This window comes from Trichoderma harzianum (assembly GCF_003025095.1).
Source record: "Trichoderma harzianum CBS 226.95 unplaced genomic scaffold M431scaffold_4, whole genome shotgun sequence".
In the NCBI taxonomy this organism is placed as follows: Eukaryota; Fungi; Ascomycota; class Sordariomycetes; order Hypocreales; family Hypocreaceae; genus Trichoderma; species Trichoderma harzianum.
The window spans coordinates 44,208-62,234 of NW_020209252.1; the positions used below are offsets into that span (position 1 = coordinate 44,208).

General features: G+C 50.2%; 9 protein-coding genes across 9 annotated transcripts; 4 read left to right on the forward strand and 5 right to left on the reverse strand.

Moving 5' to 3' along the window:
• Positions 1 to 131: 131 nt before the first annotated feature.
• On the forward strand, positions 132 to 4,984 carry M431DRAFT_492672 (hypothetical protein; the record flags this gene model as incomplete). Its single annotated transcript, XM_024917030.1, has 7 exons — positions 132 to 873; positions 942 to 1,653; positions 1,716 to 2,286; positions 2,348 to 2,445; positions 2,500 to 4,524; positions 4,591 to 4,666; positions 4,748 to 4,984. The coding sequence occupies 7 exons, from the start codon at positions 132 to 134 to the stop codon at positions 4,982 to 4,984; spliced, it is 4,461 nt and encodes a 1,486-aa protein (XP_024775889.1).
• Positions 4,985 to 5,112: 128 nt separating this feature from the next.
• Positions 5,113 to 8,578, reverse strand: M431DRAFT_370296 (hypothetical protein). Its single transcript, XM_024914632.1, has one exon. It carries the CDS (start codon positions 8,432 to 8,434, stop codon positions 5,240 to 5,242), a length of 3,195 nt encoding a protein of 1,064 aa, XP_024775890.1. The 5' UTR covers positions 8,435 to 8,578; the 3' UTR covers positions 5,113 to 5,239.
• Positions 8,579 to 10,054: 1,476 nt separating this feature from the next.
• On the forward strand, positions 10,055 to 11,145 carry M431DRAFT_80112 (hypothetical protein; the record flags this gene model as incomplete). The annotated part of the gene is made up of 4 exons (XM_024922903.1): positions 10,055 to 10,141; positions 10,192 to 10,372; positions 10,425 to 10,720; positions 10,786 to 11,145. 4 exons carry the CDS (start codon positions 10,055 to 10,057, stop codon positions 11,143 to 11,145), a joined length of 924 nt encoding a protein of 307 aa, XP_024775891.1.
• A 255-nt stretch (positions 11,146 to 11,400) lies between these two features.
• On the reverse strand, positions 11,401 to 13,067 carry M431DRAFT_370513 (hypothetical protein). The gene is made up of 3 exons (XM_024914634.1): positions 12,739 to 13,067; positions 11,834 to 12,661; positions 11,401 to 11,753 (listed from the first exon to the last, which is right to left on the reverse strand). Exons 1-3 carry the CDS (start codon positions 12,776 to 12,778, stop codon positions 11,614 to 11,616), a joined length of 1,008 nt encoding a protein of 335 aa, XP_024775892.1. The 5' UTR covers positions 12,779 to 13,067; the 3' UTR covers positions 11,401 to 11,613.
• A 26-nt stretch (positions 13,068 to 13,093) lies between these two features.
• On the forward strand, positions 13,094 to 13,530 carry M431DRAFT_3420 (hypothetical protein; the record flags this gene model as incomplete). Its single annotated transcript, XM_024914418.1, has 4 exons — positions 13,094 to 13,117; positions 13,212 to 13,254; positions 13,346 to 13,376; positions 13,443 to 13,530. The coding sequence occupies 4 exons, from the start codon at positions 13,094 to 13,096 to the stop codon at positions 13,528 to 13,530; spliced, it is 186 nt and encodes a 61-aa protein (XP_024775893.1).
• A 649-nt stretch (positions 13,531 to 14,179) lies between these two features.
• M431DRAFT_81748 (hypothetical protein) lies at positions 14,180 to 14,686 on the reverse strand (the record flags this gene model as incomplete). The annotated part of the gene is made up of 2 exons (XM_024923074.1): positions 14,180 to 14,339; positions 14,460 to 14,686. 2 exons carry the CDS (start codon positions 14,684 to 14,686, stop codon positions 14,180 to 14,182), a joined length of 387 nt encoding a protein of 128 aa, XP_024775894.1.
• A 44-nt stretch (positions 14,687 to 14,730) lies between these two features.
• Positions 14,731 to 15,739, forward strand: M431DRAFT_14952 (hypothetical protein; the record flags this gene model as incomplete). The annotated part of the gene is made up of 2 exons (XM_024912801.1): positions 14,731 to 14,791; positions 15,104 to 15,739. Coding segments are annotated over 2 exons (697 nt in total), but the record flags the coding sequence as incomplete, so codon positions are not given.
• A 42-nt stretch (positions 15,740 to 15,781) lies between these two features.
• M431DRAFT_370449 (hypothetical protein) lies at positions 15,782 to 16,103 on the reverse strand. Its single transcript, XM_024914633.1, has one exon. The coding sequence runs from the start codon at positions 15,991 to 15,993 to the stop codon at positions 15,823 to 15,825; it is 171 nt and encodes a 56-aa protein (XP_024775896.1). The 5' UTR covers positions 15,994 to 16,103; the 3' UTR covers positions 15,782 to 15,822.
• A 69-nt stretch (positions 16,104 to 16,172) lies between these two features.
• Positions 16,173 to 17,541, reverse strand: M431DRAFT_82084 (hypothetical protein; the record flags this gene model as incomplete). The annotated part of the gene is made up of 2 exons (XM_024923113.1): positions 16,173 to 17,160; positions 17,225 to 17,541. The coding sequence occupies 2 exons, from the start codon at positions 17,539 to 17,541 to the stop codon at positions 16,173 to 16,175; spliced, it is 1,305 nt and encodes a 434-aa protein (XP_024775897.1).
• Between the last annotated feature and the right edge of the window lie 486 nt (positions 17,542 to 18,027).

The window sequence follows — 18,027 nt, forward strand, 5'->3', positions numbered from 1 at the left end:
GGAGTACGAGTACTCACTTGCCCTTTGAATACCCCTGCCCTTCGAGCATGTTCTTATCCAGAGGCACTTGTTGATCTCGATTCCCCTCTCCCCCCTCCTCCGTTCGCCGAACGTTTCTCCCAAGCCACCTCATGGCTGGCGCAAAGAAGAAGAAGAAGCCGGCAGCCAATCCGGCGCGAGGCTTTGCGACGACCTCTGTTGCGTCCAAGCCTCGCCTAGAAATAGCAGAGCCGACAGGATCTCAACCTTCTTCGGGTGTCAGCACCCCCAAGACTGCCCCTCCAGTTGGATCAGAAGCAACCCCGCTATCATCGAAGCCAACCGTGGCGAGTGGCGAGCAAACAACAGCCAAAGAAGCCGTACTGAGCCCCGAAGAGTTCGAACGACAGCTTGAAGAATCAGAACTGCAGCTGTTTGTAGAAAAATACTCGCAGAAAGTCAAGCGAGATGCTCAACGCCAGTGCTCTCGATTGGAGACCGATCGGCGCCTGCTTCGGAGCCAGGCTGAAACTATCAACACGCCAAAATGGCTGCCTCGGGAATTGATGGATCATATCCTTGACCTGATCAAGGCTGAAAGTCGCTTCTATGCCTCTAGCCTTTCATCCGAAAACGCTGGGCCTGGAAAGATGCCGTCTGAAGAAGAGTTGGTATCACGCATCTGGACGTTGCAGCAGACGCTCTCCGGAGCCGCCTTTTCTGAAAAAATCGTCGAAAGCGCTATACAGCATATCTTGGATATCGCACCAAACATATCGGCTGCTCCTCGAGATTATATATGGGGTCTAGAAGAAGCTCTGGAATGGCTCGCTCGTGAATCTCCGCTTGAAGATCTCCCCACGTACGGGACCAGGACCAAGGCAGTTTCCAAAGGTCAGCCTTCCCATACTGGATCCAGGGGTAGACCTTATCCTCATCATTTTCTGATATATTTCTTTTAGACGCTACCGATAGTGCATCTGGGCCCCCGTCTCGCACAAGCACCCCCAAGTTAAACGTAGCTCAAGCCGGTCGTACGGAGAAAGGCAATGCACCAAATACTCGCCCTGGCAAAGCCCGGGCATCTCCAATTGCTACATTCGATGGTGATATTGAGCCGGAGGATTTGATACCAGAATACGTCGCCACAAAAGCAAAGTTACTCGAGCTTGGCCACCTGGAAAAAGGAGCGCAGTCCAAATCCACCAAGCCGCAGGGCAAGGAAAATGAGACGGACATGGCAGCAGTGGCTTACCTGGAATCCAAACTTAAGGCCATAGAATCTGATGTTCTGTTTGACAAATTCTTGGCAGAGCAACAATGGAAGAAAGAGAAAGTTGTTTTGGAGAAGCAACTTGCTTTGGCTAGGAAGAGTGCTGCCACTGACTCAAACAGCCCGTCACAATCTGAAGACCCCGCGCCACCATTAGAAGCGGACGACGATATTACTGCTATAGCTGAGAAGATGGCTCAAGAGCTCCTCGCCGAGAGTAATGAAGACGACGATATCGCAGGCTTATTCGAATCTCTCCCCCAGAGCGAAGTCGACCCGACCACAGGAAAGCTCCAGACGGTAGTAAACTCTTCAGACGGAGTAAAGCTTATTATTCGAGAATTTTCCAAATGGACAGGAGTCACCCCAAAACGAATCTTGGAAGATGCCTGTCGTTCTAGGCAAGTTGATACACTAGGTCTCTCGCCTGCAGCATCGTCCTCAAGGTGCTAACCTTAATCAGAGACCCATCTGTCAATATCAAGTTTACAGTTGTTTCCGAGGCTAGTTTTGCTAACCGCCATTCGGTGGATATTTTGTGGTCAAAGCCGCAGGACCCTGCCCAGATTGTGGCCAGCGCGGACGTTGAAGCAGTGATTGACCCTTCACACTTCAGGTTTACTATGACCAAGGTTGCTACACCGGATACGAAGCAATCAGAGGCCTACATTGCCACAGCGGCGCTATTCCACATATTCAATGGTAATCCTAAGGAAGAGAAAGTTAACCTTAGGCTTCCAACTGTCTGGCGCGATTTTTGGTCTGAGATGGCTGAAGCCAAAAAGGGCCATTTTGATGCGCAAGATCGATTAGCCGTGAAACAACTCAAGGCTCTTGTCCGTCAAAGGCAGGATCAAGAGCTTGAAGACGGCGTTGTTCTGCAGGGTGCGTTCCGGGGTCGCAATAATACCAAGGCTTCGCCAGAGGCTGCCGAATCAGGACATGTCGAGCGATCAAAGAACATTGAGAGCGACGACAATTTGAAAAAGTTATGGGCATCGAAGTCGGGCAGGAAGAAATATGCAGCCATGCTAGTATGTTATCAGCATATGCTTCTTCCGGTGCACCGCTACGGCCAACTGACGCGCCTGTTAGGAATATCGAGTACAGCTTCCCATGTGGAAATTCAAAAACAATGTTTTGGATGCTGTAGATAACAATCAAGTTATAATTATCTGCGGAGAAACCGGCTGGTAAGTGGAGGGCTTGTCTTTTGTCCAAGTTGCGCCTCGCTTACAATGTTGCAGCGGCAAAAGTACACAAGTCCCGGCGTTTTTGCTGGAGCATGAGCTGTCACAAGGCAGACAATGTAAAATATATTGCACGGAGCCTCGTCGAATTTCAGCCATATCCCTAGCTCGTCGGGTAAGCGAGGAGTTGGGCGACGAAAGGGGTGACTTGGGGACTTCTAGATCCCTCGTTGGCTATTCCATCCGCCTTGAATCAAACACGTCCAAAGAAACACGGCTTGTATATGCTACCACGGGAATTGTTATGAGAATGCTTGAAGGTTCAAACGACCTTGGCGAAGTTACACACCTAGTACTCGACGAGGTCCATGAACGCTCCATTGATAGCGATTTCCTTCTTATCGTTCTTAAGCGTCTCCTGAAACGCCGGAAAGACTTGAAGGTTATCTTGATGTCTGCTACTGTTGATGCAGAGCGATTTTCTGCATACCTAGGTGGTGCGCCTGTTCTTAACGTCCCAGGAAGAACATTCCCGGTCATGGTCCGCTATCTAGAAGATGCTGTTGAGCTTACTGGCTATACCCCCGCCAATTCGGAATCTGATCGGCTTGTTGATCTTGATGACGATGTAGGCGAGATCGAAGTAGAGGGCTTGAAAACAGAAATGGCACAGAGCCTCGCAGGCTATTCAAACAGAACCAAGACGGTTCTCGCTCAGATGAACGAATACCAAATCGACCTCGACCTTATTGTGGAACTGATCGCTCGAGTTTCTATAGATGAATCACTACAGCAGTACAGTAATGCAATCCTGGTCTTTTTACCTGGAATTGCAGACATAAGATCACTGAACGATATGCTATTGGGAGACCCTCGGTTTTCCGCTGGCTGGCTTGTTTACCCTCTACACTCTACGATCGCCATGGAGGACCAAGAGGCAGCTTTTCTTGTACCACCTCAAGGCATGCGAAAGATCGTATTGGCGACGAATATTGCAGAAACTGGAATCACTATTCCAGATGTTACCTGTGTCATCGACACGGGCAAACATCGCGAAATGAGATTCGATGAGAAGAAGCAGCTTTCCAGGCTGATCGACACATTCATATCAAGAGCCAATGCAAAGCAACGAAGAGGGCGTGCTGGTCGTGTGCAGAATGGACTATGTTTCCACATGTTCTCCCGGTACAGGCACGATACACTTATGAGTGATCAGCAAACTCCGGAGATGCTCCGGCTTTCTTTGCAAGACTTGGCGATACGAGTCAAGATCTGTAAGATAGGCGGCATCGAAGAGACACTAGGTGACGCTTTGGATCCTCCCTCGGCAAAGAATATACGTCGGGCTGTTGACGCACTTGTGGATGTGCGGGCCTTGACTGGCACAGAAGATCTCACCCCTCTTGGTTATCAATTGGCAAGATTGCCTCTGGATGTTTTCTTGGGAAAACTCATCCTCTTGGGATGCGTATTTAAATGCCTAGACATGGCCATCACCGTCGCGGCAATCTTATCGTCCAAATCGCCATTTTCTGCTCCGTTCGGACAGCAGACGCAAGCAAATAATGCGAGAGCAGCTTTCCGCCGTGCAGACTCGGATGTCCTTACAACTTACAATGCATATGTAGCGTGGAAGCGAGTATGCCAAGCGAATGGAGGTTACGGAAAAGAATTCCAATTCTGCAGAAAGAACTATCTCAATCAGCAGACGCTCACCAACATTGAAGATCTAAAGGGGCAACTTTTGACGTCCCTGGCCGACTCCGGATTTCTATCCCTGACGGAGGATGAGCGGCGAGCTTTATTGAAGCTTCGATTTTCTTCCGGTGGTCGCAGCCGTCGTCAGCAGCAATTTGTCGAGGTACCCCAACGAGTCAACCTCAACAGCGATAACGATATTGTATCAACTTCCGTTATTGCATGGAGCTTCTACCCCAAGCTTCTCGTGAGAGATGCACCAGGTTCCAAGGGGCTCCGCAATATAGGAAACAACCAATCCATTAGCCTTCACCCAAGCTCTGTCAATCGAGGGCTGTTCGAGATCAAATGGCTATCGTATTATACTATAATGCAAACCAAATCGTGAGTTGCCGAATATCCTTCTATCTGTACGCCTCTTTGTTGGCGTTTATCTAATGATCGATGTAGGGTTTATCGTGCACATGAAACCAGTGCCACGGAACCTTTCTCGATAGCACTGCTTTGTGGTGACGTACGCTGCGATGTAAGTCAAGAGGATTTCCATTTATGGCCTGCCTTTTGCCCATACCGGTTGAGTTACCGTACTGATACAATTTGTTTTTAGCTATACTCTGGCGTTATAGTGTTGGATGGTAACCGGGGTCGTTTCGCCATTCCGGATTGGAAGACAATGCTCGTCATTAAAGTCTTGCGCACGCGGTTGCGAGAACTACTTACTAGAACCTTCAAGCAACCCGGCAAGCTGCTCACTGCACAGCAGGAGAAGTGGTTCGACGTGTGGCAGCGTCTATTTTCCCAGGACTTCAACCAAGATAAGATTGTCAACACCGTCAGTCTCTAGACTTGGACCTGAATTAGAACATTGCGTTTGGAGCTGGACTACAGAGACCAGCCACAGAACATAGAATTACTAGGGAACATACATTGGGATAGGGGACAACTGCTTGGGCGAAATGGCAATTTCGGAGCAAGATAATAAGGGAATACTAGGTTTGGAACTTGATAGAATTCATTTTGTCAATTCAGTAGAAAACACTATAGCTACTTCCTGATATATCAAGTTCAATTGGAGGCAAGCCACGGAAGACATTCCTGTTTACTCGGTCTTCTCGGTATCGGCCTTGTCGGTATTATTCTTGGGGTTTGAGCCTCTCAAAAAGAGCTCTTTGAAGTCAGCGTTGCTCTTTGGCGCTGGCTTTGTACTCTCTCCATCCTTTGTGTCATCAGACTTGGGTATTACTTTCGGGGCAGAGAAACCGAGCCCTCGCTTTGGACCTGGTCTTCCCACGGTAGGTCGCCTCATCACCGACGAGGGTAAGAAACTGTTCGCCGTGGTGCCGGCCGGCTTGTCTTTCTTAGCCGAACTCTGGCTACGTGGGACAATGCGATCTTCTGTTCTCTCAACCTTGGCGTGGCGCAGGTCATTGGGAGACCCGACCTGCAGTTTGCGGCCTTCAAACTCGACATTGCTAAGTTGCAGGCTTGCCTTGCCTGCAGCAGAAGAGTCTGCGAACTCTATCTTCGCGCCACCATGCCCTGGTTGTAGAATCAGCTTAACGATAGGCCCAAACGGCTCAACAAGCGCTCGCACTCGAGCGTCGTTGACCGTGTCAGGCAGGCCCATGAGGGCGATAGTACGCGCGGCGATGTCGCCAGCTGAAGGGCCTGACAACTTGTCACTGGCAGATCCGTGGTTGGCCATGTCAACATCGGCATCATTGCTCGCTTGGTGTGCGGGAGATGCACGGTCGTGTGATCCGCTATGGGCCGTGGGCTTCACATTAGAAGACTTTGAGATCTCGACGCGGATTATTTGGTTGAGAAACTTGGTCTTGTCAAGTTCTGAGGTAGCCTTTTCAGCTTCATCCTTTGTTGCAAAGTCGACAAATGCAAAACCTCGGCCCTTCCCGCTTATGTTTCGAGGAACATTGATTCTCGAAATGGTTCCGTATTTTGAGAATACTGTACGGATTTCCTCTTCTGTAGCAGAGGGGCTCAAGCCTGAGACATGAACTTCTCGGCCCTCAGCAACAGCACCCTCGCGGTTCTTTTTGCGATTGGGATCGGAATATTTGGCCACGAGCTTACATTTATCGTCGAGAATGGTGCCTTCTTTTGCCACTGCTCTAGCGGATGCTTCACTCTCACGGAAAGAGACGTAGCAGAATCGGCGATGTGTATTCACCTTCAGACTGGGCCATCGAATGCTTAAAATCTCTCCACAATCCTTGAACAATCGACGGATGTACTTTTCATCAGCCGCAGGTGGGTAGTTGGTGACATAGATGGTTAAATCATGCGCTGATCGCACATTAATCTGGGACTCCCCGAAGAACTTGCCGTCTCTGAGTAATGCAGATTGTGCTTCTTCTGGAGTACTGAACTCAATCAATGCCGTTGATGAGAGACCGTCTTCTTCCCGTACTAGAGCTGTGACATTATTGATGTGGCCATACTCTTTAAAGTATTGGCGGAGCTTTGTCTGCGTGACTTCTGCAGGGAGATTTGAGACGAGCACGGATGTGTTCTCTCTATCCCTCCGCGATCCAGACTGCGTTTCGTGCTCGTTCTTTTGGCGTTTACTGCTCGTGCTGTTGGGCTCCTGTGAATCCACTGGATCTTCCCGTTTTCTCTTAGACTGGCCTGGGGAGACATCTCCTGAAGTTGCTTCACCATGACCTGCTGGCTGTGCGCTATAATAGGCAGCATATGCGGCAGCCTTCTCCTCTTCTTCAAGAGCACGTCGCTTCGCAATATTGCTTTCAGCTTTCTGCACGGCATCAGCCGCTCTGCGAACAGAATGCGACTGTTCATAATCATTGCAATGCTGCATGTAAACCTCCAGCACCTTTTCGGGCCAGTCAATGGTCTGTCGGTTTACAGCGCGCTGAAGAACAGCGGTGGCAAGCACGGGTATCCGGAAATTGCCACCTCCAGAAGAGGGTGTAGGGCTGTTGCTTGTGTTGGTAGAAGAGAATATGAGCATCTCCCACATATAATAGCGGAACCAAAAGTCGTGACTGTCGGCGTGGATTTGGGCCTTGGCTAGCTTATTCCACTGCATTCTCGCCTCGTCTATCGCTCCCTTCTTCTCAGTCAGGTATTGGATATAGATGCGCTCCAGCCGGAACTTGGGGTCGCCCTGAAAGTCTTTGCCATATAATCTTTTGCCCACAACTTCAACGTCCTCGAGAGCGGCACTCAGCCCTACATCAGCCACATCTACAGCCTCATCTGTAGCGCTCGCATCCATCGCGGTTCGTTTTAGAAAACCGCACCATGCCACATACATCTCGATCATGCTCTCCATGCCGTGCTTGTACAGCTGGTTCTCGCTCGTCGCGGCATGCTTAATGGACTCCACTTCAGCAAAATCTAATCTCGCCTCTTCTGCGCATAGAATTAACCTATTCCATAAGCGACCGGACCAGGGGCAATGCTGAACGGCCCGGCGGAGGGCATTGAGTAGATATTCAGGGGCTTTTGTATCGGCGTATGAGGATGAGAGGAAGACTATATGTTGGTGCCAAACCGATTCATCGGATGCGAATACCCCGGTCAAGGCTCTAGCATAGAGTCCACAGCAAAGGTTGAAATTGATGTCAGCGATGCCTTGTCCACCATGGGCGCGTGACGCTTCCCATTCAAGATATTCGGTCATGATTTTCTTTTGAGCTTCCGCATCGTCGGCCCTGGATGCCTGTTGGAGCTTGAGCTCAAAAGAATCCCGCTCCGCCATCAGGCGCTTTGCATCCTGGGATAGTGCGGTGACGTCTTTCATGGAGTCTTCCCACGCTGCGCGATTATATTCCGACAGAAAGCTCGAGAACATTTGCGATGTTTCGTCCCAAGTGATGTGAGGCGTCGTAAGTCGGTCACGGTACAGGTGCGTGATGCGCTTAACACCCTCTGGAGTTTTCGTCTTCTCCAGGAGCTCCATTTCTAGAGATATCCAGCGGTTCCAGAGAATATGACTGTCGTTGATGCGATACTTGATAGCCTCGTACCCTTGCTGCCACAGGTCAAGGGCAGATCCGAACGAGAAAAGCTCACGACCCATCATTTGTTCTTCTTCAGGCCACCCAGCAGCGTCGGATTGACTATCCGCCCAAAGAGACCAGAAATAGTTGCAGTATGCCAGCCAGATCTGCAGACTACCGGGCTCCGCGCCGACAGCGCGTTTGAAAAGTTCGACGACATTTACGCGCTGCTCGAGATCGGGGGCGTTGCGTGTGGTTTCGTCGAGATAGGCCAGCCAGCTCTCCTCGCCTACAGGATTGGCCATGGTCATCCTCTTCGGCCGTTCCGATGCGGCATCACAGTGCCTGCAGCATAAATCAAGAGTTGCCGCAATATGGGAGTCGATGGAAGAAAAGTCGAGATTGGGTGAGAAGAAGAGCAGATTCGGATGATGTCGATGGTAAGCTGTTGAGATGGATGGGATCTGCAAACTCAAAAAGCTGATTGTGCTGCTCTACTAATACCTGGTTTAGGTACCTCTACGCTACCTAATGCAAGGCCGAGCTACCCACCTTAGCTTGGCGGTGGCCTCGGCAGGTACCTGCTTGAGTTCCTCTCGCAGCTTTCTGGTAGGATTTCTTTGGTAATTTACCTACTCAAGTACCTAATAGGTACCTACTACTAGGTAGTAGAACTAAGGTAAGTTTTAGGCAGCCCAGGTAATAGGCAGCTTTGCAGCCGCGGCTGATGGTAATTGAATGTTCCAAATTGTGATGACTCCCAGACAGTTGAGCCCTTACCGAAGGTAGTGTATGACGCAGATCAGTGGATAGCAGTAATTACATGTACCTACTGAGAAAAAGTGTTCGGCTCCCTAAGGCGCTCATTGTGAATCAGTACATGTAATATGTAGCGATATCCGTCTACCTACCTGCTACCTGGTAAATGTTCGCATCGGGGGAAGCAGTAGCTCGAGTTTTAGAGTTATAAATATACAAGATATGGACGCCTCGTAATTGTTTGGGCATGAAATTGTCAAGCAATAACCAGCTCGACACTAACACTCCCATGCTAGTCCTGTTTCCGCCTCGTACGGCGCCTGGAAGCCACCGTGGAAGGTGACCTTGCCTGTATGATTCCTTGTTTCAGATCAACCCCCCTACTTTGCAGAATGCAGCAGGTACCCAACCGCTACGGAGCCAGGCACAGCAGCGCATTTGGAGCGCGTTATTAGCGCTGGCTAGGTGCTGGAGGTGGGCCCGCAGACCGGGATTGCATCCCTATCATTAATGATCTACGGAGCCCAACACGGAGCTGGGGGGTTAAAGTAAAGCGACCACTACTGGCATTCTTTCTCGCTGAATTTCATCCTCCATCGTGTCTTTCTGTAGCGACTGCGATTCGGCCTTGTATTCACCTCATTCATTCATTTTTTCTTCTCTTCAACTTACAACGGTCTTGTATAGACCATCCACGCTCCCTACGAATATATTGCGAATTTTACACTTCTTACGCTCCTTTTGCCTCCCTTTTCGAGCCCCCTTCTATGGCCATTCCATCCGCAGACCTCGACTATTGTCACTAACCTGTTCTCCCTTTACTTGCGAGATCTGCATTCCACTCCTTCAGCCTCATTCTTTTGCTCGTACATTGCGCAGCCTGTTACGAGTCCGTTTTCGATTGCTGTCTGACCGTGTGTGCTGGTAACTCTCGGTCGACATTTTGTTCCAGATTCCCCGTCCTTTCAACCTTCTTCTTCCGGATCTTCGTGACGTTGCATTAAAAAGAGAGGGATAGTGGGATAGAGAGAAGGAGAGAAAGAGAAAAATAGGTCTGGTGGCTCCAGCCTATCTTTCCGATCATCTAGTTCGTTCTAGAAAACAGGCTTCAATATCTTTTCAATTTTCAATCTCAGCGTGCGAGACCGGCGACTAAGAGCCATCTATTCGATATGCGCTACCTTCTTCCAGCAGTGCTTGGTGCACTGAGCCTGCTTTACGTCGATGGTGTTGCTGCCCAGGACACGCCCACCTGTGTGGTAGGTCAATTCGACTATTGAAGCTTCAGCAATATCTGACCTTGTCATAGCCTGGTTGTGCGAACACTGTCAGAGGCCAATTCACTCAGTATGGTTGCGTCAGTGCAGATGACGCTGCCTGTCTCTGTGCAAACGCCAACTTCGGATTTGGCGTTCGAGACTGTGGTCAGACTGGTTGCGGCTCTACGGACGTCCAGGTCCAGGCCTTTCTTGCTGGGAACTTTTGTCAGGGTAAGGATCCAAATGTATGGACAAGATATGTTGTATACTCATCCATCCATAGGTCAACAATTGGCGTTTACACCAACTGGTGCATCAGCTCCTCCGACCTCAACACCACCAGCGACTCCAGGCGCGTCTGAATCGACGGCTCCTCCAAGCGAAACAACCCCAAGTCCAACATCGCCGCCAACGACATCTGCTCCGAGTTCAGAAACTGCACCTCCGTCTTCATCGCCACCGGCCACAGGGCCACCAACTACAGCATCGTCGGCCACGACAGGACCGGCCTCCGTTCCCACCCAACCCTCTGCTCCGCCGACAGGAACCCCTCTACACTCAAACTCTACAATCCCCGCGGTATGTGTCCTCACATTCGTCCTATAGCCTAGGCTCTTCAACGTTGCTAACTTTGGGTAACCTAGTCTAAACCAACTTCCCCGCCTCCTACGACAACCTCTGCTGCTTCTTCCACCTCTGTCTCTACCTCTAGTCCCACGTCTACTGAAACATCCGCAGCTGCTCCGGCAGGTGGTTTGTCTCAAGGTGCGGCTATTGGAATTGGAGTCGGAGTTGCTGGTGGTGTAGTTGCAATTGCATTTGCCGGCGTCTTCTTTTTCTTGAAAAACCGCAGCCGAACTCACGATTCCTTCGACATCTCTGCGCCGCCTCCCAGTTCTGGTCGTGGCCAAGGCGCGTTTGAAAAGTATTCGAATGATCTCGAACTGGTTTCTAACCGGTACGAAGATATGGTACCTCGGCAGCAGCCAAGAGCCATGGTGTAGCTGCAGCTCGTGTCTTTGATAGTCCTCAGGTGAACTAGCCATCTGTGCTCTGGTAGTGGGATTAGCTCACGAGTGAGGACCAGCTTTGATCCAATTTCCATTTGTTCCAACTGTATGGGTTATGTTGCAAACTCTAATCATGGGCTTAAAGTGACGGTCAGAGATCAACGCCTTTCTTCCCCCGGAGTAAGCCTCTGTGTAATGTATTAACCGACGCTTGCTACAAAATACAATCGGTGATGGGCCGCTTCAAGCCAAGACGGGGTGTGTGTATTCTTCATCTCTTGAGCACGGATACTATTCAAAGAGTCTGAAGTTGCGTGGTGCAGGAAACCAGAACTGAAATACTCTATCCAGTTGCCCGAGTGCGTTATTTCGTTTCATTGTACATATGTTGATACAGGTACATGCTCATTGTCATGCAAACTCTATTGCTTCCGAATTCCCACCATCCTCATTCTCTTGTCTTTACCATGAATAATATGGTCTCTGGCCATGTACCTTGCGGTTTGGTAAGTGAACCCAAGGGCCTTTTTGTGCCTCCTTAGCCCTCTCCTCTTCATACTCCCGAATTCTGGTCTTTTCCTCTTTCAGAATGACTGTAAAGCCTATATCACCACATGGGTTAGCGAATCCGAATCTGAAGTGTGCTATTGAAAGAAGGGGGGGGGGGCTAGTAATGTCTTACTGGTGCTGGGATGCTGGATGACACCCATTCTCCCTCGTCCCTTATAGTCAATCTCCTTTCCACGCCAGGGTCCGCGTCCAACCCATGACTGAGCAACATAGAGGCGGGTCGGGTCTTCAATCTCAATCCATTTGCCATCATTGGTTCGCACCTTGCGAGGCTTGTCTAGAATGTCACCGTTGACCTTTCCAAGGCCCATACCACGCCGAACAACAGCCATGTCCCGCGCCTCTTCCAGGTGATATTTGACTTCGGCCGCAAACTTCTTTTTTGACCACTTCATTTGCTGGATAGCCTCGTCGACGGGCTTGCCGGCAATCTGTCGTGCCAACATGACCAGCTTCTTGACGCTAGTTGGGAAAAAGTCGCTCTTGTGAATGAGCTCGCGCTCCGTCATTTTGATCTTCTCCTCTCTCGTCAGCTGCCCGTTGCGGCGCACTGATTGGATGACCTTTCTTCGCTGCCACCGGATACGGCTCCGGGCATCTGGATCGACCACCATTGCTAGGCTCTCCTTCGTCCTTTCCTCTGTCGTTTGGGCGGCTGGAGAATCGATTACCGGCTTCGCAGCCTCAATTTCGTCCTGGAAAATGTTGTCTTCGACTCCGCCTCGCATATTCCTTTGCAAGAACTGCTGTCGCTTCTTGGGATCGTCCAATTCAGAGGCGGATGGGTCCTGGCCTCTGTCGCCAGATTCTTTGGAACTGGATTTACCCCATCCTTTAAACACATTGATCGACCATTTGTGACGACGCTGAGTCAGTACGCCAACGGTTCCGTGTGAAATTCCATTAATCGGCGTCAGCAATGAGGCTGAAGAAGACGGGCCTGTGTCCAATTAATGCTATTGATTAGCCAGCGAACTTTTGATATAAGACGATGTATTTCTTCGGTAGAGGTATTACTTGACAGCGCCAGCCGCCGAGTGGCCAGCCGTAGACTCATTGGATCCGAGATGGCAGCAGCAAGAAGAACGAGTCTCAACTAGCTGATCTACAACCCATTGAAGAAAACGAATGATTCAATCTTCCCAATTTACTAAACCCATCGCATAGCTCCAGACGCTCTTTTTCGCACACCCGAGAATCCGCCGACGGCCGGTATTGTGCTGTCACGTGACGTGCCTTAGCGGGATTAACATCAGACCATACCATGGTTTGATCCATAGCAGATTCTCCATTTCCGCTGTACCGAGTTCACCAAACCGCCAAACAACGCATCTCACGGCTTCATAACAGCTTGGAAAGCTCTCTCTTCGCAATGGCTATCGCACCGATCACTGGAGTACGTCCCTATTCCGGCCAATGGCGCAGTATCGCACTGGGAATCGAGGCAGGTCCCGCTATAAATTCATTGGAGTAGCTAACACAGGGTGCAGATGCTGCGGCGACAGCTCATCCTTGACCTCGGCGTCGGTCTTGGTAAATATTGGCCCCCGATTGTCCGCAGAGCTTTGACACAGCTATGCGACTTTTTGGCTTTTTATCCGCTTTGGCTCACGTCTCGTTATAGGATCTGGATTCATCATGGCCAACTGGTACTGGTACGGAACTTCAAAATAGTGAACCGACTCTGATTTGCAAGGGAAGACTGTCTAATAATGGGATAGGTACGGCTACCACATGCCCCGAACCAACGGCCGAGACGCCTACTACGCCAAGAAGGAGGCCGAGCGTGCCGCCGCGGCGTCACAGTAAGGAGGGCATTTGTATAATCGATGGACCGAGAGGGAATGCGGCATGGACAACTGCTGGTCGAATAGATGGGAAATGAATGGGCCAATGGACTGTTCATGCCTGCAGGAGCATAGTTGCTGGACAGATGTCGAATATCACGGAAGAAAGGCAGCCAGGCGAACCTCTACTTAGACCAATAAGTCTCGGGGCAATACGATTCAATTATCTCACTTGGCTTATTATATTTATTGCTATACCGACCCCTCTTGCTTGTTGCTGGAAATGGCGCTGGTGGTTCCTTTCCAATTATATGCAAATTGTGTGCTATGAGAATACAATTTTCCGTAGCTATTCTATGTGACTCTTGTGCCGACGGGTTTATAGCTTCCTCGTCGTCACGAAGCTTTGTAAGCTTTATAAACCAACGTTCGATATCATATGAGCGCAATCATCAATTCAGAGAGCCTCTATGATCGTTTCGCTGAGCAAGGTGGCTGTAGTGTGTAGCATTATGTGAGCGTCTGGGTTTAAGATGTATGCTCGAGTCATCCCCTATACTGCTCATCCTGGTGGCGCGGGGACCCTCTCAGGCGTTGTAGGTTTGGATCAAGTGTCCAGGGCGGTAAAGAACTTGTAATGCCGTCTGTCGCAATATAAGAAGCCAGGCGCATCATGGCGATGCTTCGTCGGCATCATGCCAGCTCGATGACCACTGGTGCGGCCTAGGCGGTTCTTTCGTCTTGGTACCTTCAGGGCCGTTGTCCACTCTAGCCCTCTCCCCTTCCCATGCCGTTGTCTCTACAGTAAACGTGCCTTGCTTGTCCTTACACCTATTTTTTTCCCCCCATCGTCAGTAACGATTGCATTAACCAGGCGACTCAATGCTTCAACCGAGGGGCAGACAGTGACAGCTCAAAAGTCATTTGCTTTGGTGGGGTCTCAAACTCTACCTTCGAAACAGCCGATCTACGGCAAAGCACCGAACCGGGCTCTCGCGCGACAGCGGCCGCTGAACCTCGCATTTGTACTGCAGCATCTGAAAAAGCTCACACGCCGAGAGATCAATCTTGCGGGACACTGAGCCTGCACCATCGACCTTCCGGCGCCGGCCCGAGGCGTCCTGCTGGATCCGAAGAGGCAGCTCCGACGCGGGGAATGAGCGGCAGGGAGGCGTCATTTGCGGCTGGGTTATATGCGAGATCCTGATTGAGAGAGTGAGAGGATGGAGGCGGCGATAGGCGGACAGTTGCTGAAGGCTGTTGAGGAGGCCAGTTTGGAGGAGGTGAGTTTTTGATGAGATTCCGACGGTGGTGCTTGGGAAAGTTTCCGTATGCGCCGAGAGGTGTGACTGGAGATGCGAAAAATCACCCAAGGTGCAACAAATCGCCACAATTTTCACAAATATGGGGTTGTATGATAAAAACAAGCAGCAGAGGTGTATTTTCAAAGATATGGGGGAAAAAAGTAGATGAAGAGGGAAAAAGGAAGAAGAAAAGGACATTCCTTTCCACCTCAGCTGTCAACACCTCTAAACCAATACACTCGGCCACTACTTTTTACGATAATCGATGCTAATATTGAGACATGACAATAGATCCTTGACAGCTTTCGCTCGTCACTCTCCATAGAAAAGACTCAGGCAATCGGGACCGGTACCAGGCGAGTCAAAAGCACGCACTTGGATGAGCTTGATCATCTCGCCAGCCGGCAATTTCGAGCCACCCAGGCGCCCACAATATCCGTGTCTGGCCGCAGCCTCCCACTGATATACAAAGTAATATCAACGCTCGTATCGCCGCCTCATTCCATGACGCTGTTTGTCCTCGATCTCGACGGCCGCTTTGATACTACTCGCCTCACATGCACGGATGATGACTTGCAGCATGTCTATGTCCAACAGCCGCCATACGGCGAAGTCTCAGGCACCGACGTCGAACTCATCCGATCACTCATCGCAGATGCCGAACGCTCCTTGGTCTACGACTGCTCCTCGGCGGCGTCTCTCTCTCGTGAATTCTGGGGTACGATTGTGCTGGGCGGACTTGGAGCGGGTGACCTGGTTGCTGGATGGAAAGGCTGGCTTCATGTTGAGCGTGATCACGTTGCGGAATATTCTATGAGAGTGACTATGGAAGAGGCCTTTGAAAGACGCTCTAATAGGCAGGAAGTCGTTGACAGCGCTGGCTGGGTTGCAACATCACCATGGGGAAAGTTTACTTTTGACGATTGATTCATGTCACTTGTACAGAGCAAAGGTCATGGATCCTGTAGACAATTGCGTATACTTTAAAGACTAGTTATCTATAGACCAATCTATAAATCTATGTAGAAGAGACTGTCTAGTATCTCATTGTAATGCGCTCTAATATCAGTTTGATAATCGCTTGGGTATATGAAAAGGGGCATCAGTCTATCTGATGAGAAAGAAAGTGTAAAAAGAAGAAAGAAAATAATGAGAGAAGTATAGCTATCCTCTCCCGTCATGATATACAAGTGTTTGCCAACACTTGCGCTCTGAAACCAATCTTAAAGAGAAAGTGTAAAGAAAAGGAAGAACCAGTCGTGTCGCATTAGCGAATCCAAGTGTTTCAATTTCCTCGTTTTGAACTCCAAATACTCCGGCTCGTAATATGCCATTTCAAAGTGTTTATATCGTTGAACCTTTATGCAGAGACAAGCATGTCTTCATCAAAGATGGCTGGGTCAGCTGCAACACAGTCTGATTTGCCCAAAACGTCTCGCTTGAGCGATGACACCACCTTCTTGCGCATCTCACGCTGGATACCGTGGTTCACGGCATCAAGAACGGTAGACACGGTAGCGCGAGGCTTGTAAGTCGGCTCTGTGCCCTCCTGATACACACCGGTCTTGACCAGGATGCTGTACCAATCGTTGTCGGCAACGTCATTGATGGCGTTGGTGCCACGGATGTCGCTCTCTGGTGTATCACCAACAAAGTACACCGTCTGGGGAGGACCAGAGATGCCGTGCTCGGTGCTTCGCCAGGTTTGCATCAGTCGCTCGGCAAACTCAAACGTCGAGACTTGAGGCTTGCCAAAGGCGTGCGTGTGCAGCTTGCCCTTGCCGCCAGTGAGGTCCTTGAATGTGATTTCAAACATGCGTCGGAGAGCTCCCATGCCGAGACGGACATGCTCGTGGGCAGCAGACCAGACGACATCGTTATGAGAGAAGTAGAATGGGGGGCCCTCATCAAACGTCTCGCTGCGAGTTGCAAGTCGCCCTCCCTTAGACATGGCCACATCCAGCATGATCTGAATGTCACCGGCCCAGTCACGAGAGTCGGCGAACACAAAGACGGCATCGATGACAACATCATCGAAATCTCGCTCACGGGAGTTGGCAAGCTCTTCAGGTGTCAGCTTCCGGAAGGGTGTTGTGGCGGCGTTGTGCTTGATGATGTCGCCTGGTGTAACGACGTCCTTGAAGCCGTATCCTTCGGCGACGAAACGGCACTTCTCACCCTCGCCTCCAATGACAAGGACCGTGCCGTACTTCTCAGCCATTTCTCTCATGGGAGTGTGTCCGCAGATGAACTGGCCGGGCTTGATCTCTCGCTCGAGTTGTTTTGATAGATCTTGGCAGCGCTCTTCTTCAGTCTTGCCACCACCGTTGGTCAAGAAAATATGAGGACTGGGGACAAATTCAAAGTTAGACACATAATTCAATGGGTATGCGTGTTGTGATGTTGACTTACATCTTCATTCCGTATTCGTTCTCGCCGTCAAGGACTTTCATAGCCTCGATAGCCTCTGGGATAGGGCGACCGCCTCGGACAAGCACGCCATCGATATCAAATGCAAAGACAAAAGAGTCGGCAACAGCAGAAGAATCGATGGGAGATATGGGAGTTGGGATGCTGGAGGAGACACTGTCTCTAGAGCTAACTGACGACGCCAACTCGGGTGAGCTGGGCATGGAGTCTGAATCCGCTACTCTCTCGTCAATGTCCTTCTTGACCTGAGCCACGTGCTGGTAGAACTCGGTCTGCTGCTCCTTGCTGAGGGTTGCCATGTTGATGAGTTTGATAACTCCTGTTGCTGGTGTAATGATTCAATGCTGTTTGTGGGGTAGAAGTGGAAGAGTGATGGGGAAATAAATAACAACTCTCCAAGGTATTAGATAGTTAGTGAGGCTTCTGTGGATGTATGGTTCTACCGTCTCGAACGGTGAGGATATCTGGGTCTTTTATACCTCTCGCCGTCTCGATCTTTCACTCCATCTCGCACCCCCTGAGTGCACACAGAGTTTCTGGGGGTCTCCACGTGGTTCCACTCGAGTATTGCTCGAGCATCTTGAGTCATTTCATTCTCCAGGTTTTCTGTCTTTCATTGTCTGTATTTCGTCAAAGAAAAGTGGCAAGCAGTGATGTGTCTCCAGTTGTTTATCCACAGTCTGGTTCCACACGCGTGAAGTCGTGGGAAGATGACGGCGCTGTGGAGAATTGCGCGTAGTCACTACGTAGGCGGGCTGAAGAGGCTTGCGCCTTGCGGTCTGAGA

Bases quoted from the DNA above. Each gene is read 5' to 3' on its own strand.
- M431DRAFT_370296 (XM_024914632.1), bottom strand. From the start codon at position 8,434: ATGACCATGGCCAATCCTGTAGGCGAGGAGAGCTGGCTGGCCTATCTC.
- M431DRAFT_370513 (XM_024914634.1), bottom strand. From the start codon at position 12,778: ATGAGTCTACGGCTGGCCACTCGGCGGCTGGCGCTGTCAA. The intron at 12,662-12,738 runs GTAATACCTCTA...AATTGGACACAG, and splicing joins TCGGCGGCTGGCGCTGTCAA to GCCCGTCTTCTTCAGCCTCA. The intron at 11,754-11,833 runs GTAAGACATTAC...GTGGTGATATAG, and splicing joins CATCCAGCATCCCAGCACCA to GCTTTACAGTCATTCTGAAA.
- M431DRAFT_370449 (XM_024914633.1), bottom strand. From the start codon at position 15,993: ATGACGGGAGAGGATAGCTATACTTCTCTCATTATTTTCTTTCTTCTT.